The following is a 26,038-nucleotide window of genomic DNA, read 5'->3' as shown; positions in this document are numbered from 1 at the left end:
AGGAAACATCATCTAGGAGCCATAAATCTTTACCAAATGTTACAGCAATTCATCGATTAGATGTCGAGATATTTCACAGGATAATGGAAACTTTGATCTGCTTGTGACACAAATGGGAAAAGTCAAAGGATCACCAAAGTCAACAGGCTTCATCCTCTGGGAACCATGCATATCTGTACAAAATGTCACGCCAATCCATCCGATAGTTGTTGAGATATTTCAGTCTGGAGAGAAGTGGAGGATCGACTCCCACAGACCAACATTGCCATCCACAGAGCCACGCTTTTACAGTGACAAAAATAATTAATCAGGAGATTGAAGCTAGCTAAACAATTTTCTGCTATTTATATAACTAAAGTGAAGATCTCAAGACTGACACCTTAACGTAACTCTTTTAATCTTACATCTAAACCTTTCTGTGTGGCAGGACAGTGGCAGCACTTCTGCCCCACAGCCTCTCAGGGATCAATGCTCTCTGCACCACACTTTCATCAGTGAGAACATTATCTAAATATGATATTCTCTCATTGTATTATATGTTGCACTTACTATTCAAGGCACGATTTAGTAATTTATCAAGCAGAAGTAATATCCATGATACTGTAAATGTTCACGTGTGCAGACTTGGTTTTCTGGTGTTCGCCTGTCAGTTTATTCAGCTGCCAGTTTCCATTAAAATCAGGCCTGCAGCGTCGCCACTGGACCCTGGTGGAGAGCTGGAGCAGTTGCACTGGAGACGGCACAGGTGTCTTGACTGAATAAGAAGTGACTGCAGTCTTATGCTTCGCTGCCTCGACCTCTCCTTGAGCAGTATCTAACATACTGCACACATGGTGCAACATCCATCCTATAGCAAATACACACATTTCTTATAGCATGTATGCACCGTAAAGCGTATTTGACCTGAAAGCACCAGGGATGGAATAAAAGTTCACGGAAGGATAACACGCTCAAAACTAGAACTCAGCTCTACTATGGAGGGTTTCCACTTTCCAACCGTCCAACCCTCGTGTTTCCAAGTGGTATTATTGGTGCCAACTGGATGACTTTCCATTTTTCTCAGAGCAGCAACAACCAACAACACAGGAAGTGAGTTTATTAATTCATTCAGTCTGTAATGAAGACATTAAAGCAGGTGGAAACGGGTGCTAGGCTGCCAGCCTGGACCCGGGAGATTTTTCGTGGATGTTGGCAGACAAAATAGCGAAGTGAAAGTGAGGATTATAGGGAACAGATCTGACTGCGATGGCCTGACTTTTCCATAGCCATTACAATGTGCAATCGACATGTACTTTTGCTAGTTTTAATTCACAGCATACAGTTACTGTGGGTAAGGATAATTATCCACTTTATCTTGCCATTGTGAGGAAATACATGGTGGTGTCATTGCAAAAACTGCAAAAATAGTAACTATATTTATCTTCCAAATGCAGTAATACACACAGTTTTCTCAGTATATTTGCAGTAGCTGAGTACTGATACAGGAGTCAAGGGCATGAATTGCTAAATGCACCACACACCAACACAAAGAAGTATGTAAATGAACTGTAAATTCAGACAAATGGAAATGTATAATGTGACAAGCACATATATTACAATAGTCTGGTCTACAGATGGATGTACCGCGCAGAAAGTGTAAACTATTACTCACACGTGGCCGTAATGTATGTGCAAAATACATTTGCATAATTGCACTACCACACAGATGGAGGTACCGCATGTACAAAACATACTGCTCTCATGTATCTTTGTTTCGAACGCCGTGCCAGGTGGCTTCACATAATGTGAAAACAAAGATACGCAGAGCAAAAACAGGATGAAAGGAAAACCAGATGACTCAGATAATGCATGGAAATAAGAGCTGTGTAGCTGCTATTTGTATTGCTTCTCGAAGATGAAAAGATAAAGAATTATTGGGTTATATAGCGTTGGCTCTATAATTTTACGACAGGGAAAGACATTATAGTTGTTGAGCCGATTTGGGTGTGAAGATGGATTTGAACACTTTGGTCCGAGCTGCTGCTTTTGAAGCATTTTTAGCCACTTTTGCCCGGAAACAAAACTTTAAATCTCATCTGTAATGCGTGACATTTCAAAAAAGAGCAGTTAAATATCACTTTAAGGCTTACCACTGACAGATAAATGCACACAGACTCTATTGAACATAATGCTGAATAAACATAAAGGCACCTCAGACTGCTAGATATAATATCAAATATTTTCCAGAGTACTGAAGTGTCAATCTTCTACTCTTTGAAAAATGAACCGAGGAGAGGATGATGCTTCTTTGCCTCCCTAACTGTATTTGCAGCTCCCTTCAGTATGTAACCTGGACACCACACATCCATTTGTCTTCTAAATGTGCAAATGTCCTCTGAGCTTCTTTGTAAAGGGGATGGATGTGAGTTGGTGCTCTGTGAGGAAAGGTGGATTATTGTTCCCAGAATGAAGGCAGGGGTCCAGAGGTACAATACAGGTCCAAGGGCAATGAACTAATTGATAAAGGGAACCTCCATAAGGGATCCGGCGAATTGTCTTTAGAAAGAAAACCATTTCCAGCTACAGGAAGGTGTGAGAGAGGTGACAATGTTGTTCCTCCTCGGGTAGGAACATTCACTGACTTATATAGTAGTATAAAGAGCAAGAAATGTCCAAGTCAGGGGGTGGTTGGGTTGGTAATAGGTACTACTTTCCTACTACTAAACCTAACCAAGTAGTTTTGTGCCTAAACCAAACAGTCCAAAAGTTATATTGGTGAAATGTTTGTCCGCAAGCTTTATTTTGAAGTCCAACCATAGTAGCTACTGAGCCCAGCTCGACTGTGGAGCCCTTCACATGTGAAACTGATGCAATAGCAGTAGGTAGAGCGTCATAATTTGAATCTGAAGGGTTCTGACCAAGCTGTCGGATTTGACGAGTCGGGAGTGAGAACGTGTCGGTTTGGGACCAGGAGTTCGGCAAGTTCAAATCTCAATTTAGCTTTAGAAACGCTACAGAAAAAAACACCACCAGCAGAGTCTTCTTAAAAGTTGCCATCCAAATTCGACTAGTTTCGACTCATTAGCCACACCAGACACGTTGCCCTCCACTCACAGCGAGAGGAAACCGTTTGAGAATGAAGTGTTTGAACTCTACTGAGCACGTCTGGCACACCGGGTGGTCTGTGATGTTTTCCAATGAAGGATTGCAAAAGAATGAGAGTGCAAAAATATCTAACGTTTGTGAGTTCAGCTCTCCCTGTGTTGCTCAATACGAATGTTTGGATTTCTGTGATTTAGAGGATCAGTGCAACCTTCCCTCTTGCAGGCCTCAACGCTTATCATCACTTCTGAACTGTGCATTTATTTAGGAAGCTGTCTGGACCTCATCGTCAAGGTGAGGGGTGACTCCAACAATGGGAAAACTAATTTGGGTGAATATGTCAGCTTCATATGATTCACTGAAAGTGCTGAACGTGCAGTAATCACAGCTGTGCGTTTTGCTGAGTCGGTGTAACTGATCAGAATATCCCCGAGTCTCTCAGCTGGGTCATCCACAGTGTGAACCTGCTGTTCACAATTATGTTAAACTGTGAAGAGCTTAGATAAGGATGAGCAGGAACATGTTTAACCTTGTGAAAAGACAAAGAGAAGGCGGCAGATATTGAATGAAGACAAGTCTGTCAATCGAGAAGCTTTATTCAGAACATTTTTTGTATTCTTATCGTTAATCTCTCTTTTTGTCTTTGAGGTGTGCTCGTACAAGTGTTCAGTCAGACTCAGCAAACCCTCTGAACTGTAGAAATGTGTCGTCAGTTGCTTGTGTTAACTTGTTCAGTGTAACCTCGTGATTAACCCATCAGCTTATTCACCGACTCGCCCTTGGAGCAGTCTCCACAACGACAAGTGTGGCCCTGATTATATCAAATATGTTTGATATTGATGACTTAGAATCTGGATGATTGCATCGGTACTTTCCGAGCCGGACCCTACAAACAATCAGCGAGGCGTCCCGGAGCAGTTGACGGTGCTGCCAAGCGATGATAAACCTTTCTAGCCCTTGAGGCTAACTTTGACTAGCATGCTACTGTTTCCCCTGTTAAAAGGGTTTTTATTATTTCAATTATTTTTCAAGTTTTTCCTCACTCAAAAAGAAGGCAACACTGAGACAATATAAATAAAATTGATTTGATTTGACAGAAACTTAAAATCTCACCTCCAGTTCTCACTGAAGAATAGAAATCCTGTGCTGACCACGTCTCCCCGCTCATCCAGACTCGTTTTCACACTGCAATGCGCAAATCTCTGTTTTGTTTACATCTGCTTCCCCATGAGATCATGTGAGGGGGATCATGTGTGAGCCCAGCTTGAGTCTAGATAGATGGTCCAAAGATCCAAACTGCACCATATTCAACACTGCATTTCCGTGGGGTCATCAGCAACAAACCTGCCAAGTTTGAAGTAGATCAGTCAGTTCTCGAGATATGTGAAGGACAGACAGACAGACAGAGTCTACTAAAGTCTAATAAAGTGGTAGACAGGTTGTAAATAGTCAACAGTTTTGATAGAGTAGCTGATTGTCTGAACAATACATAATATTTGATGAAGCATTTTTTTTTTCATCGCATCACAAGATCTCAGCGGTTGCATTGTTGGGTACCGTTCAATCAGTGGAAATAAATCATTTTCATCTGGAATTTACTTGGATCAAACTTCTTCTGCTAACGTGTTACATAACAGTTATGAACGAGCGAAGACATTTCATCACACGATCTTACACACATCTATGCGATGCGAGTGCAAGAAGTAAATCACGTGTGTGTATCATTCATAACTAATGTGTTTGTGCGAGGGCTTCTTGCCTGAGGCCTTAAAAGGAAAATAAAACATTGAGAGTAGAACGTGTGGCGCCACTTTAACTTTCTCTCGCTGTGTCCTTGTGACACACATTTTAAGTGAGTCCAGGCGAGTCCACTGCCTGCTGTTTAATGTGAAGGTCATTTGATTGCGTGTGGCTGAAGCAGCAGCAGCAGCAGCAGCTGTGGCTGTGTCTGCCCTGTTTAGTGCTCCCCTGTATGCTCCGCTTGGCAGCAATGGGCTGCATTGTCTACAGCTATGTCGGGAGCAGGTCTTTTTTTTTTTTTTTTGCAGGGTTACCCTTGCACTTGGCTGTTCTACTTCTTCTGCATGTGCCTTAGGGGAGATGCACATGAGTAGTGAGAGTTCCCTGACCTCCAGATTTAGCTCAGGCATTATACGGTGCTAAGCCTGGCCAAGGATCAGGCCAATCCTGTCCGGGCTGGTCGCAGAGTAAAGCTATTACCTCAAGAAGCAGTGCAGCTTGTTGACTCTAGCACTAGAAAGTAAAGCGTTGCCTCCTTAGACGGCGTCTCCGAGCCCGTGCATGTCGACGCCGTGGCAGTTCTGATGCAGTCACAAAAGAAAACAACAACAACAACGGTCCGGCGCAGTAAAGACATCACAGCCCGTCTACATTACGCCACAAACACAGGCAGGCAGGGACACAGTGCCTCACTTAAACCAAGATGAAAATGTGCAGCACGGCGCTGACAGCAAAGAGAATTTACTGCCTGCAAATCAAAAAGATTATTTTATTATGCCTCACATGAATGGGAATGAGGCGGACCCCTCCTCTCTCTCTCTCTCTCTCTCTCTCTCTCCCTTTCTCCTCTCAAAATGCACCGTTTCTCTCCCCCTCTCTGTCTCCCTGCCTCCATCAGTTACATATTCAGAGAAGTGCAGCGCAGCAGTATATTCTGCCAATGCAGAACTCCAATTATTTCTCACTGTTGGGTTTCAGACTACACACAAAAAAAATGAACCTTCCCCACACATGACTGCTGAAATATGGCAGAGGTTGGATATGTTGCGTTTTTTCAGATGACTCATGGATTTTTTTTCCCGGAAACCAAAAATGGAAAGAAACAAAGATAATTTTCAAAATATGCTGCTGAGCTTATCAGAAATTCCTCCACCGTTCCGATACTTGTGGTAATCAAATCACATTAGACTTATTGCTCCGCTGCACACGCTGTAACCACCCCAGATCCACAATATAGGACAGCGATCGAGCCGCTCTCTGTATGTTTAACTGTGATTGTCAATCTGGCATCATCGACACCGACCCGCCGCTTCATTAATCACATTTCCCTGCAATTAGCTCTTCGTTTATCCAGTTTTAATTAACCATGAAATTATGGATCCTTCCTACTTGGAGGTGGCGTCTCATCTCCTGGTGTATTTTTGGTCTCTTCCTGAATATATATTTGCTCATTATGACTATGAAATCCTGCAATCTAGTGGCTGTGCTGCTGCTGCTGCCACCTTGGTAGCTGAAAGAAGTGTGTGTGTGTCTGTGTGTGTGTGTGTCTGTGTGTGTGTGTGTGTGTGCATACATGAGTGTGCTAAGAGTTACTGAAGGACAAGGCCAAGGGCAGGAGGAGGGGCTATGTGTGTGTGTGTATGTGTGGTTGTGTGTCTGTGTGTTGGAATGACTCAGTGTGCAGCAGTGCTCCTCAGTTATCACACACTGTGGGAGGAAAAGCTGTGTGTCTTTGTCCTTTCCTCATCCGCACACACACATGCACACACACACACAACACACACACACAGACCAAACACACACACACGCGTGCACAGTGGTGATCTGCACTAGATTGCAGCTTACTACAAATACCATTTTCAGTAAAAGGTCCAATACGGGAACCCCCGCTGGTGAAACACGTCTGCAGCGGCTTTATTTACGATGTGATAATCTCAGCTGCAGGATGTTTTATTCTTCGATTGTCATCGTACCGCTTGACGTGGATGAATATGTGTTCTCAAAGCTGTGGGTATAAAATCGAACAGGAGGAAATCTACCGGGCTGAAGGTAGAGGTAGAGGAGAAGGTTTTTGGGTCCTACCTGTAGCTCGAGAAGTAAAATCGTTTTTCCAACTTTCTTCACTTCACTCAGTCGTATCTGAGCCGTTATTAAGTTAGGAGATGTTCCCTCAGAGAAGAGATGTTTTGGGAACGCTTGACAATGACAAAGTCAGCTTATTAAAAGTAGAAGGCACTGACCTTCTATCGACTTGAGCACATGCTGCATTTTCCTTACAATAGTTTTTTGCGGTGCTGTGTAACGCTGATGCATCTGTCAGAAGAGACAAAGCTTTGATCGCCTCACAGCATCTTATAGCGATGAACATGGCAACGGCAGCGAGTGCAGAGGCAGCTACATTTTTGTTTTATTATCCGTTAATTTTTTTGTTTTTATCGCTGAAACACACAAATGACCTATGACAGAAACACATTAATCAGCATTGGAAAAGGAAGTGTTGGTTTTGGAGTAAGAGCACTCTCCAAGGCATCTTTCTCCCATTCATCCCGACCAGCCGGACCGCACCAGGGAGGAGAGGGGAGAGATCCAGGAGTCATACTAATCCAGCTGGGATTGAAGGCTGCTACTTGCTGATGTAACGTATAAGGAAATGGACGAATGGGACTCAGGCCGGCCACAGGACAGGGACTGCTGTGCCCACGTGTTTATAGAGACCTGTCTCCAGCACAACAAGCTGTTTTACTTGACGGGCCGACCGTGTTCTGAGCCAGCAGAGCACAGGACTGCAGCAGGACGACGAGAGGTGGACTCTGTGTTGATGAGCAGTTTTTCCCAGATGTCAAACTGAAGATACTGACCATGTTATCATCTTATTAGCATGTCACCTTGTTAAAGACACTGCTCACGGCGAGGGTCCGGAGTGAGAGAGGTCTACAGTAAAACATACCTGAGCACACTCATACTCCGACTGTGACTCTGCTTAACGAACTAGATCTTAACTTAATTACAACAGTCAAAATATAATAGAGGATCTTAAAGTTGAAATATCGTGCGGTGGAAACAGACTTGTCGAGGGGCATGAGTTGATTTCAGCCACCTGTGTAACGCACGGCTTCATATCCAAGCCTGTTCTGCAGTTTTCATCATTGAATCATTAATTAGCTTAATTGTTTTCTTCATTAGTTTAAGTGTTCGATGAAATATACTGTGTGTCATGTTGGACACATGTTGGCTCATCATGCTGCGTGTTTATGTGAGGCCTCGGTGAAAAGTCACCTGCCCCTCCGGCGGGAGTGCAGGGTACATAATGAGATGGAGAACAGTTTGTCTGATGAAGACAGGTGAATGTATAACGTCACCTGTGTTAATGTAGCTGCAGACTTTAACAGATGGGAGCTGTGTGTGCATTCTCTGCGACTGTACTGTATGCAAATGCCTCACAAGTAAACAAACATTGTGCTCCCCTGGAATATAATTATGAGTCGTGTCACATACAGTCGGGGCGTGTAGCTCAGTCAATCAATGCTGCTTTGATCCAGCGCATCAAAGCATAAACAACGCTGTTGGGTTTTTTCCAATTTCAAAGCTCCAGCAGACCATTAACAGCGTCACATTTCGGTAATTTCATGCATTTCTCCCCACGGTTACAGTGGTGGAATGAGGTTGATCAATAGTTTGGCTTTCTCTGTGTACAGTTTGTGCACCAGAGCAGCGGCCGGGTCATATTGTCTCATGGTGTCATGGAGAAAGTTAGTAGGTTAGATGGATAGTTTCATACATATATAGGATGTAGTTTGGAAAAGTGGTGTGCTGGCCTGTAAAGGATTAGATGGCCGATTTAAAAATGACTTATTTGCCTCCTGGCTGAGAGTTAGATGAAGAGATCGATACCAAACACATATTATATTCAAATATACCATAAACATGTTGTGCATCTCTTGGATTTTAGTTGGGGGAAATGAAAACACCTGCAACAAGATGGCGATGATAACGTGGTCGACATCTTAACATTAAAAGTTCGACATCTGGGAAACACTGTCCATCAACAAGAGTCAGTCTCTGATGTCCCATTTCAGTTTTTCTTGCGACCAGATATCAGCCAGGAGCAGCCTTAAATCCAAGATGGATGAGCATCCTGGATCTCTCTTCGTCTCCTCTCTAGGTGGTCTTCCCCTGAAAAGAGTATAAAGTTGCTGAATTGACACATTTCTTTATATGTAAAATAATAAGACATGGTCAGATGAAAGGTGCAATGATTGGCAAGTGAGAAGAACCTCTTGTCATGTTTATGACTTCATTAAACACCTAAAAATTCACCCACATGTGTTTTCCTCAAGACAGAACAAACCCTCCTCTCTGCATGCAGACCACAGACTAATGCAGTGAATATAAATGTACTTCTGCCGGCTAATTGAAAGCGATTGAGTGGTGCTGAGAGTAATTGAGTAGTGCTGAAATAACCAATTCGTTTTTTTTCCGAGCAGAGTAAAAAATTAAACGCTGTTTAAAAAGCTCTAAAATAGAGTCAGTGTAAGCTGGCAGCTGTGCCAGCTCACATCCAGCATCCTTAATGACTACAAACAGTGTGTAGATGGCTCAAACCAGAAGTTTGCATTTGTTACTAGTTTGGCTACGGTCCAAATTATTTTGGACAGCGAAGATAGATACATGTGTTAACAATGAATTAGTTAACAAATGCTGTAAATCAGCTTTGATTGCAAAAATCACACTACTACAGCATCTAAAGCTGAAATGATGCCTCTGCAAAGACACATGTAGAATGTGTTCGCACTTCTACAGCCTCACAGAGGCTTGCAGGGTACCTGGCGTGCACACCTGTCAGACATGTTATGTGGATTTGCACGTCAAACAAGCTGATTGATGGCTCCATCTCATGTCAGGAAGCAGGTTTGTACTGATGTCCTCAAAATCCATACAGCAACGTCTCCTAATATATCATCCGTAGTCGTGTAAACGGATAAGACCGGACATTTCCAACATGCTATCTTCAGCTGTGGTGATTTCTCTTGCGTTACAGTGGCAACCCTGGTGTTATGAGAATGCAATGTCCCTTTTTAAAAGCATGAATGCTCACAGTTTGGTCACAACTGCTGCAATCAATCAAGTCATTAAATAATAAAGAACACTGCTTCATTACCTGGCCACTCGCGATGGTTAATGGGCTAACCTTAGCAACCTGTGCTCCTACCCTGCCAGTCTGCACTGGGGTTAGAGGAGTGCTACCAAGAGCAGCAACTTTTCACTACATCAGTATATTTCATAATGTAATGATGTAGTAATTTAATTTGATTAATGACTCTGTAAGGACACTCCCACACAGAGTCTAATAAGCCTGCAACTCCCCTCCAGGTAGTTAGAACTGAAGAAGCCTCTTGGACGAGAGGTGAAACGTCTTCAAGGAACTGAAACAAGTCCACTTCCCTACGATACAGCTACAGAGACATCAGCAAACAATTATAACCCTGACATGACTCAGGACACCCTACCCCTAGGTGTGAAGGCCCTAGGGGTAGGGCTGAAAGGTCGGTGCAAGGGGTGCATCGGTTATGGGCCCTAATCACAAGTCAAAACAAACACCTAAATTGAATTTCAGTCTGCCTTATATATATATAATAATGTGGAAAATGTAAAATATTGCATTGTTATCAAACCCAAACACGTTAATTATCAGCGTATACAAAGCTGCATTCGAAGAAAACACAACACAAAGTCAACCGTATGTACATCATGAAGGTGAACGAGCTCATTATCTCAGCTCGTCTCAAGCTGAGGCAATTCAACTGTAAAGACACGCACACAGATCACTCCACGCTGTTCACTGGCTGTATGTGCTGCAAACAGACATCTGAGTGAAGTCATGGAGTTCACTTCCTCCTCCTCTTCCTCCTCTCTGAATATCAGCCCTTTCTTGACCCGGCCTGCCTGGCGGGCCACTGTTTTTCCTCTCCTCCCTCTCATTTCTCAGTGAAAACAGTAGCATCCGACTGTCTTGCTGCGTGCAATGGCAGGTTGCTCTTAGTCCTCCGCGTTCTCTGAGGATAATGGGTTTCGGTGCAGCTTGCACAGATGGAGGCTCAGAGAGCGGTGCACCATTGGCTGCATTGGCCCAACTATCACCCCTTAAAATGCAAAGTCGACTTCATTTGCATCCCGCCAGGATCTAAACACTTTAGGGGAGGAGTGTTGCATCTGAGGTGGTTGAGATTAGTGATGTGTTCAATGTGCAGCTGTCTTGCTTGCACAGTGTGCTGCACTTTCTTCATAATACATTTGACTTGTGTTTGATTGGATCGTGTTTTAAAAGCTGCCAAAGATAAATAATTGGATGCTTTGATGTATCATTGATGAGATGTCACTGTGCTTTTTCTTTCTTTTTTAGGGCAGCGACGAAGGCGACGTGGACAAGAATAAGTGCTGCACGCTGTGTAACATGTCCTTCACCTCAGCGGTGGTGGCACAGTCACACTACCAGGGTAAAATCCACGCCAAGAGGCTAAAACTACTACTGGGGGAGCAGCCTGCTATCACAACCAAAGGTATAGCCCCTGTTAAAAATACATTGTGAGTATAAATGATAGAGGAGCGAAACGTCTCAGGAGGGGATTCATTATTGAGAAGAAAAATAACCAAGGAACGAGGCGCAAGACGCCATATGTGTTGATAATGTGTGGTGGTGTTGTTATGTACGTGTGAAGTGGAGTAGAACCACGGAGCAGATTTTAAATAATTATGTAGCTCTCGCTTCAGACTCAGTGTGTGTCCCTCACTCGCCCTCTGTTGTTTCTGAGTTGTGAGTCCTAGCAAATAGCGTTGCCTGCGTAGTGTGTTTGTTCGTGTACAAGTGCATGGCCGTGATTTAGTGCTCTGTAACATCACACACACACACACACACACACACACACACACAGAGGTGTTGTGAGGGTCAGAGCATGGCTCGGCTGCAGAAGGAACATATTTTCATTCCTGTCGTTGTTCCTGGAACCAAACATCTGCTGTCGTTTCTCTGGTATCAGCACTAAGTTAGCGCCCGTGTCCACGTAGCATTTCTTGGGGGGCAGACAAGCACTGGTGTCTGTTAGCATGAGCTGCTAGCGCTCTTTAAAGCCATACGTACCACTACAGCCAACACACCTCTTATTCCGTTAGTGTGTTTTCCTGAGGAACGTTACTTAGTGATGTTTTGGTGCTGGTACTCACTCCTCAACCAATCCAGAGACGGCCTCATGCTCCCGGTTGCCTTTGGTCGCTACAACTTTGGTTCTGAGGTGCGTCAGGGTGCTTGGACCTCAGTGTAGCTGGGATTGGCTTTGCATGCTGATGTTAGCATTTAATCCAAAGCACCCCTGTGCCTAAGAACAGCCTCACAGTACTGCTAGCATGTGGGAGCGTTTCAGAAGTGGAGCGTCAGGCCTCTCCTTGATTTTTTATACCTCCACGTAGTTAAATTGTTTCGTTAAAGTTTTTTGTTGTTAATATTTCAGACTTTGTTGAGCTGTAAGTCCTGTAAGTCGGCACCAGGTGTTTTATTTTGAAAACTGACCGGATGTACTAGCCGTTCCGCTGTCTGACTTCCTGTCTGGCTCGATCTGCTCTGTGTAGATCGAGGCGGCTGCAGTCCGCTTAGGTCAAAAATCAACTTGGTGCGTAGCAGAGCGGGGAGCCGCTGCTGAAAGTGACGGCCCGGTGGAAACTGTGGGTTTGTCTGTTAAAAAAAAAAAAAAAAAAATGTTGCACGTCGTGTTTTGGGGGCCAATTACATCTTACTTACAGCAAAACAGCAAGCTGCTGTGGTCGGCTGGTTTATCTGGAGTCTCTGTGTGTTTTTATTTAGATTTAATCACCAACTGCTCTTTTTACCTTGGGGTGACTGAAGTCTGCTGCTGCTGTGAAACACTGACAGCTGCTCTCCTCCAATCTACTTACAAATTGGCAGTTGTGCTTGAATAATGAGTGAAGATCACTGGGGGAAAAGTGAAGGAGAAACTTTATGTTTTGGAGATTGTTCTGGAGCCCAACACCTGAGTCCACAATAAGCAGTGTGGGTGTGAATAGATGAGCCTCGAGCCTTTGTTTGTTTACTGCGGCTCGTTGGCTGCAGTTGACCGAGTCATTTGTATGCACTTGATAGCTCTGCGTTTAACTTCCTGCCCTCAGATAGCCACCGCTGCTTTTATTTAAATATGTAGGAAGTTTTCCGTTGACTGATAAGGCGGTGCATTTTTATAGTGGTATTATCTGGAGTCTCCCATTGTTGGACCATCCTGAATTTATCCTGCATTAGCACTGCCTCAGCCGCCGCAGCCTATTTCCCTTCTAAAGTGGATGGATCGAATCGGTAGATTGGCGCACAAAGCTCTCCTCTTTGAGTTAATGTTTGTCGGACAAATCCTTGAACTCTCTCGCTGAATAAAAGAGATAGATTAATTCATTTCTCTGTAGCTGCACCAGAATATCATTTTAGCATAGACAGTAGAGACAGAGGGTGTGCTGTAAAGTCTGCTGAGCTAGTTCAGGCGAAAGGAAAATGAGTTTTGTTTCCGTTGCACATCTGACGTGACAGAAATGACAATAGGGGCTTAACTTTTTCATTCGAATCAGCCAGAAATCTTGAGCAGCTCTGCACTCTGGGTCATCGCTGCGGTCACAAGCACATGTTCACCAAGCTGCACCCGTCCAGTCGCTGCTCCTTCCTGTGCAGTCACAGCCCAGCATCCACCTGTGGGCTCCGTTCTTTTTTTATTTCGGGGGTTTGGATCGATCTCGCCCTGCTCCTGCTTTGGCTGGTTGAAATATTTATGGTGTCGGGGAGTGTATGAAGCAGAGCCTGAATGAGCTCAGTGCAGTGTTCCTGTTCAACTCGTGGATCAACAAAAACAAACTTTAAATTGTTTACCGCCTGTGTTTGGCCAGAGGCGCATAACTTGAGGCCTGGAAAAGTTGGATTCCCGTCCAGCTGCCTCGCAATTAAATTACCTTGAGGAAACTTCGACACTGTTTAATTGCATTTGTACTTAACTTCCTAACAACTTTGATTGCAGTCTGATGATGTCGAGCTCAGCCGGCACCCTTTTGCTATTTGCTCTCTCTGCCACATGTCAGTGACAGACACGGCCATTAAGCATGCCATCTGTGGCCAATGGTTCAGAACCGAGGCAGCTCCATCCCGGCCAAACGAGGGGGAGACGCAGCCATCAATCGTGTTGACACCCCGCGAGCTCCTGAGGATCCTCCTCCCACCTCTTGTGTGGCAGAAAATACCTTCTTCTTCTTGATTGCAGCTGCTGATATCCAGAAATCTGACAATTTTCACCACTAAAAATCACAGAAGGTGCAAACATTCAGTCCTTCTGATGGATCCTTTTCAGGGTGCAACAGCCTTCAATACACTGTAGTAATATTCACTGACATTGATACATTAGTGTCACAATAGTTGCACATATACCATCAGAAAACTCATGAAGGGAAAAGAGTCTGTCAGTAAAATGTTGGATCTGTTACACTTGTCCAAACAACCCTCCATCCAGCTGGAATAAAGAGAGCTGCTAGCTTTGAACTGAGCTCGCCTTCTCTGAAACATTTAGAGTACCTCTATTGTACAGGCACCCAGATCTGTCACAAATAGAAAATGTCAGGAAGATAAATCCAGGGCACCGGGAGGCCCGGGCTATTGATTTCTACATAAGTAACGTCAGCGGACTGGCCGAGTTCCTCTGTTGAACCGCCTCGCCTCTGGGGACGCCCCGTTGTTCCAGCCTGCTGTCAGACGCTATACAGTTGCAAAATCTCCAGCTTGCCAAGCATTTCTCATTCAGCCCAAACCAGCAAAGATCCGTGCAGGTGCTGCTGTTGAGATTATACAGCATCTCTGCTCTGTTGTCATGGGAGAGCCTCATGTACTCAGCTATTTTTTCCCCTCCCTTTGAATAGGAATGATGAGCGCAGTCTGTTCAAAACCCATATAAACATTTAAAAAATGCCCCGTTATCAGTCTGAAATCCACTGTTGAAAAGTCCTGCGCGAGCTCTTGTTCTGAATTTCCGATTAAGTTTTTTGAACATTCAGGAATTTCATCTGACAGATGAAATGAATGTTTAATGTCGCTCCCACAGGCTGTTTCCTCTCATACACGTAGCCTCTATAAGCTAACAAATAACCCCTCTTTGCCCTTTAAGTCCGGCACAGTCGTGCTAATGTGAATATTTTCACTGACCCATATAGCACACGCTCATCTGCATGCATTTGTAGCTGAATATCAAACCTGCCAGTGTTGCAATGAGCTGCAATTCCTATTCAGGGTCTATTTTGGGGCTCCGGCAGCCTGAATGAATGTTAATTTGCAATTTTTTTTTATATAATCACAGTCACATGTACTTTCACATTCATCCACATGGTTTCTCTGAGCACTATTTGCACATTTCTGGCCCGTTTCCAATTGTCTGGGCCGTAAGCGCAATAGCCTCGCCATGAATGTCACTTCCTTTAACATCTGCAGCTTAATGTAGGGACCTATCTTTCCCCTGAACTGATTTTCTTTTTTTTTGTACTGGGAAGTGATTTGGAGAAATGCGCAGCTAAAGTGTTCATATGGCAACACGACCATGGTTTCTCTTCACATGTAACTGACTATTATCTGATGACTCTTAATATCTCCGTCTATTAACAATTAAACTGACGTGTTAACGTGAATTAACATTAGCAGTAACATTTAAACTGCCCCATTCTGGTTCGCTGCTGTGCAAACTATATAATGAGCTGCCTCAACATTCAGACATTTACATGTTCATGCATTAACATCGGAGGGCTTCTGCTGACATCCTGGTGCAGTTCAGCAGCTCGAGATCCTCCGATAGTTGGAGATACCGAGAGCAAATTAGTGCTTTTACAATATCTTTATTGTCATGAATTGGTGTAATGACGACATGACCAGCAACAGAATAAAATATTTGATAAATTAATCAAGTTTCGAGTGACGTAAGCATTAGCAAATAACAAGGTAGTTAATGCATTTCTTATATTTCAGCATTTTTAACCAATATGTGTTATGAAAGTGCCTTTTTTTGGCTGGACACACTGACCAGTGAGCAGCACATGTGCGTAGCGTCACGTAACGTCTTGCTTTTCATTTCAGTGTCCACGTTAACAGGTTAGAGCAGACACACTGCCAGCGTCAGTCGCGCTTTATTTAGAAATTCAGATTTCGCCTATTCTTACCGTGACACGCACGCAGCTCTCTGCAGAAATAGACCTGGAAACGAGCTGTAGACAGTCACATCGACATCGTACCACCTTTCTCTTTCCCTCTTCCCTACTTTCTCCTGACTACTTCAGCCTAATACAAGCAGTTTAAATGACAAAATGTTGCACCCCTGACAGTAATTTGGTAGATAACTTCTTCAAACTTGTTTTCCTGCTTTCAAAAGTCTGCAGACTCCAGCCTCGCAGACATTAATCAATCTCAGAGATGGAGATGTTTGTTTGGTTTGCAGAAATTCTTCCTCGGAGACAAAGAAGTAAAATATGAGAAAATATTTTGTTTCCTGGTTTGTAGGCAGAGGAGAGGCTGGTGAGTGGAAAAGCCCCAAAAGGGAGCAGCAGCATTGTAGGAAGAGATAACTGCATGGATTCAGAGCACTTTGATCCCCCTCTCTCCTCACAGATGCTGAATCGCCTCAGATTTATAACTCTGTTCACGCTAAATAGGTCTACTTTGTACCGCTTCTCCGTCTGCATACAAATGCCACGAAAGGAGGGGGATTTTGGCTTTCAAACACAACTCTGTGCTCGGCGAAATGACATGTTTAATCCACTACTAATGGGTTTTTTAGTTCTCTCTCTTCTTCTTTTCTTAACTAGACTGGTCACTGATGAACCAAGTCTTCACACAAACACCCTCCCAATGCACAAAACTGAGCAAATCAGAGAGCTGAATAAATAAAATCAGAATGACAGGTGACGAAAGCCGACACAATATTTGAACAGAGCAGCGTTTAGTCCACGCAGCGGGGCGCTTCTCAGAGCTCCTGCTGCTTTGCATCCAAATGTCACAACTGTTTTCAACTCCTCGTCAATAATAAAGCCCGAACGCTGCTCTATAGTTTAAAAAATGCATTTGCATTAATGTAAAAAAGGCTGTTTATGCAAAGCTGCCTTTTTATAAAATGTAAGCTTTTCATCTGACATGACTGCTGTGCATCTCCCCGGAGACAAACACTGAGTGATTTGAATATGACTAATTACAGCCATGAAGAAAGTGTCTGCTGAAGGACAGAAGCCTCTGAAACCTGCGTCAGGCGCCTACAGATTACCCACAAACACTTTGTACAGCGGGCAAAACACATTTACAGGAATAACGTCATAGTTTGACAAACAGCATCCTGTCTGATTTCTCTTATTAGCTGCTGTTTGCCTCCATTCTCCAGCTGATCGAGTCCATCACCAGAGTTTGTGGTCGTAAATGATACTTGAAATTATAGTAGATGCCGTCTGGCCTCATATATTCATGTGTTTACTACAAGAGAAATTAAGCTCCAAACAGGGCAGCTGTGATTTAGGGATTTAAGGATGAAAGAAGAGAGAAGAGGTAAAAAAAAAGAGGTTTTTAGCCCTGTATCACTCTACATAAACCACCCATAACAGCCTGACCAGGAGTTAATCTCACCAGATCTACCACCCAAATCAAATACTCACTCATAGATACCACCCACTTAAATAGCATTTTACTAATAACACTGGATTTGTCTGTTGTATGCACGCTATGATCCTCTCGGATAGAGATCCTGCTCGGTATTGAGTCGGGTTTAGTCGTGTCTTGATTGTGTCGTATGTAAACAAAGTTGGTATTTACTGTCATGAAACAGAAAATGAATGATGTGACGTCAACACACCATCTTCAGTGAAACCCGTGAGCCTGTGAGTCCGTGTGCTAGATTTCCTTCAGTCTCTCCTCCTTTTTTTTTTACAATCTGATCCAACAGGCAGAGCTCTTCACCCTCACATTTGGTCAGACAGCCGAGAGCTTATCAGGCCAATAAACTGCTGCAGAGTGTGTGTGTGTGTGTGTGTGTGTGTCCTCTGACTAACCAGCTACATGGCTGCCATTATGAAATGTGGCATGTGTACTGTCTCCTTGACTTGATGATGATAAATCAAGACCATCAGGCCTGGATGATTCATCCCCTCGTGTGCTGATGATTCTCCCAAAAAAAAAAAAAAATGTTCTTCTCAGACGTCAACGTCAAAAAAATCGTACGCCTTCAGGAAAAAGCTGCAATCCTCTCCGAGCAGTTTCTAGTGTGTTCTCAGAGCTTCGTACTCTGTGTCCAAAGCTTGTGAATTCATCTCTGTGCAGCAAAAATAAGGCACATTTCTTATCACGCTCAACCTAAACCTATAATAAAGAGAAGCGAGAGGCCTTTTCACAGAGTTTAAAGTGTCCTTTACGCAGCAGGTGCCACGCTGAGTCGACACCATCTGCCTCTTGGCGATGGCGAGGAGCCCTGCCTCCTGAACTGAGCTGAACCCCCTCAATCAAAGCGCATGAGGGGTGTTAAACAGTATGGCTCTAATGACGCGCTAAATGCGAGGAAGAGGGTTTCGTTCCTTTGTGTGCCTGCTGGGTTATTTATGGGACTTGGAGAGCCATCCTGCAATAACACAGCCCGGGTATGAATGAGGAGCGTGCCACCTCGAAGAGAACGTAAATACTTTAGGTAAAAACCGGTGGGCTGCGAGACGAATGGCTGGGACACTCTGACATACAAGTGGTTTGAATATTAAATCACCGTGATTACACTTGGCTGGAGGAGGATACTGTACGGTGAGGTCACACTGACGATGATAAATGATCTTTGTTTGGGTCTTGTAATCACGCTCCTTTAATTCCCCGAGTGTTTGCCGAGCGTTATTTGGCAGAGTTTCTCCTCTTTGCTTCTCATTTCCTCTTGCTCTCTCAACTTTTTGGCCATCTTTAAAACACAAGAGATACGACCGATAAATCTTCTACTTGTCTCCATTTTCCCTACACTCATTTTATCTTGGAGATTTATTCCAGTCCAAAGAAGCTGCAGCAAGACTTACGATGACAAATCTACAGATAACTATCACCCACTATCTGCAGTCCCACTCAGCTCTAGAGATCATTTTTAGCATCTCTTTCAGCTCATTGTTTTGGTTTTGCAAGCCCACAACTTTACTGTCTTGGTTCACTCCCCTCAGCCTCGTCTCCAGCAGCAGGAAGGAAAACACAAAGTCTGTGTCCATCTGCTGTTTGCTGCCGAGCAGGTAGTGTACGTTTCTTTAAAAACAGCTGCCTGCTGCGGGTGAATCGACGCTGTGAGGGCAGTGAGAGCGAACTAAAACAGTGCATTTGCAGCCGGACAGCGAAACGATGAGCTGAAGCTCACTGTAAGGCTCGGTGCAGCCGAGGGGAGCTGCAGACTCAGGTGACAATTCTCTGTGGGTTCGTGACTACGAGCGAAACCTTTCACAGTTACATTTCACAAACGTCAATAAGGTTTTTATTGAGGTTATAAAGGAGACAAACAAACACACAAACAGCAATGGGAAGTGTTTCCGCACTGGTTTCTGTATTTGCAGCACGGCTGTGTTGTGTTTTGTTGAGTTGCGCTGTGTTGAGCTGTCAGTTTCAACGTATTTCAGATAATTTGTAGAAGCTGTTATGTGAAACCTTATTGTTGTGTAGTTTTGTGTTAAAAAGGTTGTTGGAGTGATTTTCTCCTGCGCTTTAAAGCCTCAAATGCTCGCCTAAACGTGATGGTGCCCCTGTGTATTCGCCATTTAGAGATGTTTATCGAGTGAAACTGACTTTTGGACCGAGGGAAAAAGAGAAGTACCAGATTTTTTCTTTTTTGATTTGAAACCAACTTGTGTCCTTTTTGAGAAGCCGGGTCTGAGTGAGCTGTGCATTTTGGATCTGCACTGCAAAAGGCACAGATTCAGTTACCGGTGTCATGAAGGTGGCCCATTTAAATAATTACTGTCTGAGGTCAGAACAGCACATTCAGATCATTTCCGAGGACGCTGTGAGTGTCTGAACAACCATCCAGGACTCAGAGAGGTGATGTTGGGATACAGGCTGTTAGTGTGGACAATACAAATACTACAGCTGTTGTTTCTATCATCATTATCATTGTTATTATTATGAAAATAATACAAATTTGACTGCAGCGAGTCAAGTAGTTGTTTTTTGAAACAGTTATTGCCTCTGTTCTGTTCTTCGGCTTCTCCACAAACAATAAATATTTCCCTCAGCCTTTAAATCCTCTCTCCCACATTCTGTCACACCTCTCTCTCTGTTCTCGCAGGTAATTGCCTGAATGTTATTATTAAAACCGAGAGCTGCGCTTTCAGGTTATGTTTTCATATGCCAGAGGTGTCTAAACAGCTCTCAGTTCTCTACACAGTTAACGTCAGGATACAAACTGTAGTTTTCTCACCGACTATCAAAAGGAGCAGGTGGGTCTCCTGCATGTGGTCCTCTTGGATTCAGTGTCTGAGCTTCAGGGCGGAGGCACAGCCCCGCTCTCTGAAAGCTGCCGTCCTTTGAGGCTAGGCGTTACATCCACAACAGCTCTGGGGCTTCTGTTCTGCAGCCGACCTCTGACCTCCTTGCAAAGGGGGACTTCAGGGATTAAATTAAGTCTGACAGTTTACATTGGCCTATTAGTTGGAGAGGTCAGCCTATAACCACAAAGTCACAGATTCAATCCTACATAATAGCCAGCTTTCCCTGGATGAGAGCGCCAAACCCAAGCGCTGAATGTATAATATAATGCAAATGTGAACTCTGCTTATATCGCAGCTCTGACTCACTGAAGGCTGAACTGCACCGAATACAACGGAGAGCAAAATGCTGACAGCGAAGGTTCTCGGGTCGCCACTTTGAGATGTTGACTGGTGTAATGGAACATAATGGGACAACACTAAATGTTGACTTAGGCTGGGTCGAGCACCCGAGTGTTAAAACTGATTAAGTTGATAGTGCTGTTTTGTGTCGGGGAGCTCTCGGTGCAACGCGGCGCTCGTTCGCGGTTAATGCTGTCATCCATGCATGAAGGCACAAGTGGGTAGCCACGAGGAGAGCAGGCTCTTTAATCCGTTTGCCAAGTAGAATTTAGGTTTTTCCTCTTCAGGCGTTTAATGGAGATAACGGCTTGTTATTCAGAGGGCTGCACTCGCCGAGCCGCAGTCATTGTTACATCGCTGCTGATCAGTGCTCATTAAAAGCCCTCACATTGTCCTCTGTCTGCTGGCTGCACAGCCACACTCTGAAAAAGGCCAACTTGTGGTTTTAGGCTGTGGTGACATGTCATTAGTGGTCTGCAATCTTGTTATAAAAATAAGCTAAAAATATTGCCAACATGATTCACTTTTTAAAAAAAAAATATGTTTTGAAGCACAACACAGTGAAGCTCTGTTTTACTATCCTGAAGCAGTGTATCTGCTGCAGAGAGGATTCAGAGGTGATCACCCTGCTCCATTTACATTTGCCTTTTGGCCAAAAACTTAACAATTTGGGCCAAAATAACACAAACTGAGTCTCAGAGCGAGGAGGGAAACAACTGCAGTACGGTGCAAGGTGAAAAGAAGTGCTGGCTAATTAGCGCTGGACATTAAGATCGGTTCGGTGGTGTGAATCATACTTTTAAAAGGTGCACTGTGTAGTTTATTAGACTTTGTTTTCATGACTGAATAAACAAACTGACCTTAAAGGACAACACAACTTCATACTGTTTTACTTTGTTTATATGTGGCGGACCCTGCCACCTTTCTAGCCTCAAACAGTGTTCTGGGACCTTATTTTCCCCTTTTCCAGCTTGTTTATTCACTTATGGAAAAAAAAATATATTCCTGAATTTGTATTATTACCTCATTAATATTATAAAGTTTGAATTTCTTCCCAAAGTGCCGATTGGGGCATATTTTCATGGATCATTTTTGACTAAAACTAAAACTTACTTCTCTGTGTTTTGTAAATGTCCGTGTTGCAGAGCGTCTCTCTTTAACGACAGCTGAGCTCGACCGCTGCGAGAGTTGTGTTGCATACGAGAGTGTGAATGTGAAAAAACAAATCTGATTGCACTTGAAATTGATTCTGTTCCGACACCTCGACTGAGCTGAGACTGCACGCTAACACAACTTAACACTTTGAATGATCGCTCTCATTTGGAAAGCCTTAAAGCCTCCATTTTGAAGTAAAGCTGGTTTTTACTCTTTCGGAGATTTCGGCCGTATCGTCCCCGAGGTGCTGCCGTCTTTGTGGTATTTTAGATACCAATAAACGATTCTGTGTAATTGTAAATACTTTGTGTTGTTTGTCTACTTACCCACATTTACAGATATAATATTTTAAACACCAAATCATATTTTTATCTTAATTACCCAGTGATACAGTAAGGGCCCAAGCACATCTGCTTTGCAGGTCTAACAACAGATCTGGGACGTACATTAGTTGGATGTACTTAGAGAAAATAGACTGTGGAGTTTGATTATGAAGGCACGTTTTCTCGTTTAGTAAAATTTACAAGGAGAGTTATTAGATTATGGAAGTAAAAGTAAAGTGCTTGGACATCTGCTTAGGACCAGAGACACGTTTGAATATATTTTCCATTAAAACATATAAAAGCTCACTGATGCACGTGTCTTCTCTTGATCCAGTAAAACCTGCTGCAAAACCTCCATTTTGTGTTTTTCTTGTTGATTTCCCCTTCAGAGGCGTCTCCCAGTCCTGTAAAGAGCTCCCCAGAAACATCTCCCATGACCTCCCCGCGACAGCGCCGCGACTCGGACCGCTACTGCCAGCTATGCAACGCCTGGTTCAACAACCCCGGCATGGCTCAACAACATTACGATGGCAAAAAGCACAAGAAGAACGCTGCCAGAGCAGATCTGCTGGAGCAGCTGGGCAAGACCCTGGACATGGGAGAGATGAAAGGTACGGACGCTGCTGAAGTTAGCAAATACTTTTTTTATATTCTCGCAAATCACATTCATGCTTTTTTTTTAAATCTTGTTAATGGTTTATTGATATGAAGCACGTCATGGTTGAAACACCTCCAAATCTGGCGAATCCAGATTGAAATGAAGGATTAGAGGGGAGCAGTTAGGCACCACAGTCCTGCATGCACTGTCGGTAAGCCTCCAAGTCTTTTAAGAAGTATTTATCTAATGAAAAAAATGTCAGCCTGGTGTTGGTACTGTGCCAGGCTCTTTGTGCACCACGGCCTCAGTGTCCTGGACAGCTTCCTCCGTCATGTCCCGGTGCCAGTGGCCGTGTCAGACTCAGACTTATGCACAGTGACCTAGAGAACGACTATGGCAAGGTGTTAAGTAATGATATAGAGTCCTGTCGACCCCGGGGCTTCTCTTCCACTGTATAATGTACCTCAGTGGACGGGGGGGTGACCTAGTGGTAGGAGAAACATCCTTTAATAGAGCGATGGACCTTGTCAGCAGGCAGACTGAAGCTGAAGCAAGCTGAAGTGTTCTTGAGCAGAACGCTGATACCCTGCAGGGTCCCAGGGGCGACCTGCCAGAACCTGCCAGCGATCATGGGCATATCTTATTATTATTTGTTATTAAAAGTACCTCTTTCTCACAACATCTGAGCAAAAGTTCCCACCAAAAGTCTCTAATGCTGCTAAATGCTCCAACATGTTCACCAGTCCATTCCCTGATAGCAGAACTGCACCAGACACCCTCATCCGGCCTACGGTCCGCTCCTGTTTGCCAGACCTGAGCAGATGTCAGCCAAGAGCCCACCAAATAAACCAGAGCTGAACTGCTGAATGCAGCTTTCAAAGGGGTAATTTGTCAAATACATCTATGTAGTGTGTTCCTGTTTCGTAAACCTCTTTGTAGGTGATAGTTTTGGATTTACCTTCAAATTCTGGCTATTTCTTCTTTAAAAGATCGAAGCCAATAATGTGACGTGTATAATCCTGATTACGTTTGGAAAGACCTCTGATCATTTGTAAGTCCTCCACGGTGGTACTGAAAGGAGGCAGCCCTCTTGGCTGGAGCTGTCAGCTCGACTCCCTCTGCAGTCCACCGGGCTGTCACAAGCTGTTAATTTCCACGCAGGAGGTGGAGAGAATGTTCTTGCTTATCCTCTCGCAGTCACAATATGTCAATAACAATTACACAATATTATTCCAGTCGGCGGAGGGGGCCGGCTGCCAGAAGAGCAGAGGCAGCCCAGAGGTGTTGTAAAAGGGCACTGGAGCGTGACCATAACGAACGGGAGAAACAAGTCCTCAAAACTGATTGGACACGGACCCCAAACTGTGGGCCTGATTGGCTCTTCATGCCTATAGGTGCACTGTGTCTGGTTGAGGGCAAATTGAGTGAATCAGTTCAGCTTTGTCATCTTGGATATGGAGGGTGTTTTTGTACATGATGTCTATTTCAGGTACAGAACATTTGGCCCACTTTAAATTTTCAACCAACCAGGTCGCATCATGTGTCGTTAACACTAATGAGACAATCGGATGAGCTTATTAGAGGCCTGTGACAGCCTTGATTTGTTGATTGCTGTGATGTTATGCAAATATAAGAAAATATGCTTTCAGAATAATTTACCAACCCTGGCTTTAAATTGCATGATCAAGTGACTTAAACAAACTGAATCTGAACATTTTCCAGTCATCCAAAGATCACGAGGAAGCTCAGTGCTGAGTTCTTCTCATTGTTTCAGGATTAGAGTCTTTGCTATGTGAATCTGTGAATATCCTGTTGCAGTGATCTCAATAACAACATCACTAGAGATTTGGACTGATGAGAGTCAGTGTTGTTGCTGGAAATAAAACTCTGGGTCGTACGTTTAGTACGTTTGTTGTTGAAATATTGTCAGTGTAGCTTCACTGAGAATTGGTGTGATTGCATCTTAGGTGCCGAGTCGTGAGCACTTTCCTGCAGACAGGTTATGAGTCTCTCCACTCTAACTTAAAGCCATCCCCATCTTTGACTTCATCTCTTTCACACCATCCCTGTTAGTTGCACTGTGTCAGGAGGAGACAGATTCGCCAGCATCAACACAGTCATTACAGAGAGGCTGAAAATGTCAGCATGCTCGCTGCACTATTCAGCACTTGGGCTAATGAGTATTTCTCTCCGGTGATTATCAATTAGTAATGAAGTGGCAAATCATCCTATCAGGCAAAACCAGCACTGTGAGCCTGTGGAGAAGAGAATGGGACCTCAGCAGGCGTAGCGGGTCGACCAGGCGGTCGGGACAGAAGGGGAGGGCGGGTGGTGAAGCTGCAACTGGGGAACTGGGAGAACTTTTTTAGTTTTTTAATTCCTTCTTTTCATCTCCGCATCTCCTTCGTGCTGAGTTTGTCTCTTCCCTCTGCCCGTCCTCTGCTTGCCATTCCCCTCTCCCTGACCTCCAGCACGTCCTCGCGCACTTCTCAACTCGCTGAGAAAAAATGTGCGGTCCGACTCTGAAAGATTGCCATGCGATGAAATATTCAACAGCTCCCATAAAAAAGGAGGCGGTGCCATCATCCTGGAGTCTGCATATTGTTGTTGTGTATACAGCAGCGCGGTGCAGCTGAGGAAGGTCGGTGGCAAACAAACAGAGAAAGAGAGTAAGTGCACTGGCCGGGCCATTAGCGCTCCACCGGTCCTGTGTTTGATTTGAAGAGTAGAAGAACCTTTAGGGGTCAAACGTATCTGCTGCAGACTGAGCTCTTAGCCTCGACCCAAAACATTCTTTAAAAGGAGGTTGTTAAAACTTTTATAGCTATCTGTATATACCATAATGACGCATATACATACTTGTATATTCACCGTCCTGTATGAGAAAATACTTCGCAGCACATTGTAAAACCGATGTAACTGCCTCACCTTTGCTCTTTTAAATTGCTTTAAGTCATTTGGTCATTTTTTATGTTTTACTGAATATTTTGCAGAGATGGGACGTTTCATCTACAGTGAGGACTGTAATGTTTGCAGAGTCGTAAATCGGATTGGAGATCATGCGCTTAATAAGTCGGTATCAGCCGCTGCCGATCCAACAGATCTGATTGATGCGTCCCTTTTTTTTATTGGTGCATAGAAGCATTACATTTTAAAGCACAGTACATAAAGTAACGTAACGTAACGTAAGGTACATTTATTGTCATTTTTGTCCTGCTACATCTATTAAGGAAACTGGATTGTTGATGATGGATGA

At 43.9% G+C, this 26,038-nt stretch overlaps 1 protein-coding gene across 1 annotated transcript in view; it reads left to right on the top strand.

Moving 5' to 3' along the window:
• zmat4a (zinc finger, matrin-type 4a) overlaps positions 1–26,038 on the top strand; it is a gene marked incomplete at its 5' end in the record, with an annotated part of 106,783 nt that overhangs the window by 51,846 nt on the left and 28,899 nt on the right. Inside the window, 2 exon segments of the mRNA XM_084361051.1 lie at positions 11,222–11,378; positions 22,574–22,795. Coding sequence (XP_084217177.1) covers positions 11,222–11,378; positions 22,574–22,795 — 379 coding nt within the window.

The sequence above is a fragment of the Pagrus pagrus genome (genome assembly GCF_965226575.1).
Source record: "Pagrus pagrus genome assembly, chromosome: 8".
NCBI classification, from domain to species: Eukaryota; Metazoa; Chordata; class Actinopteri; order Spariformes; family Sparidae; genus Pagrus; species Pagrus pagrus.
This window is presented reverse-complemented; position numbering and strand designations above follow the sequence as displayed.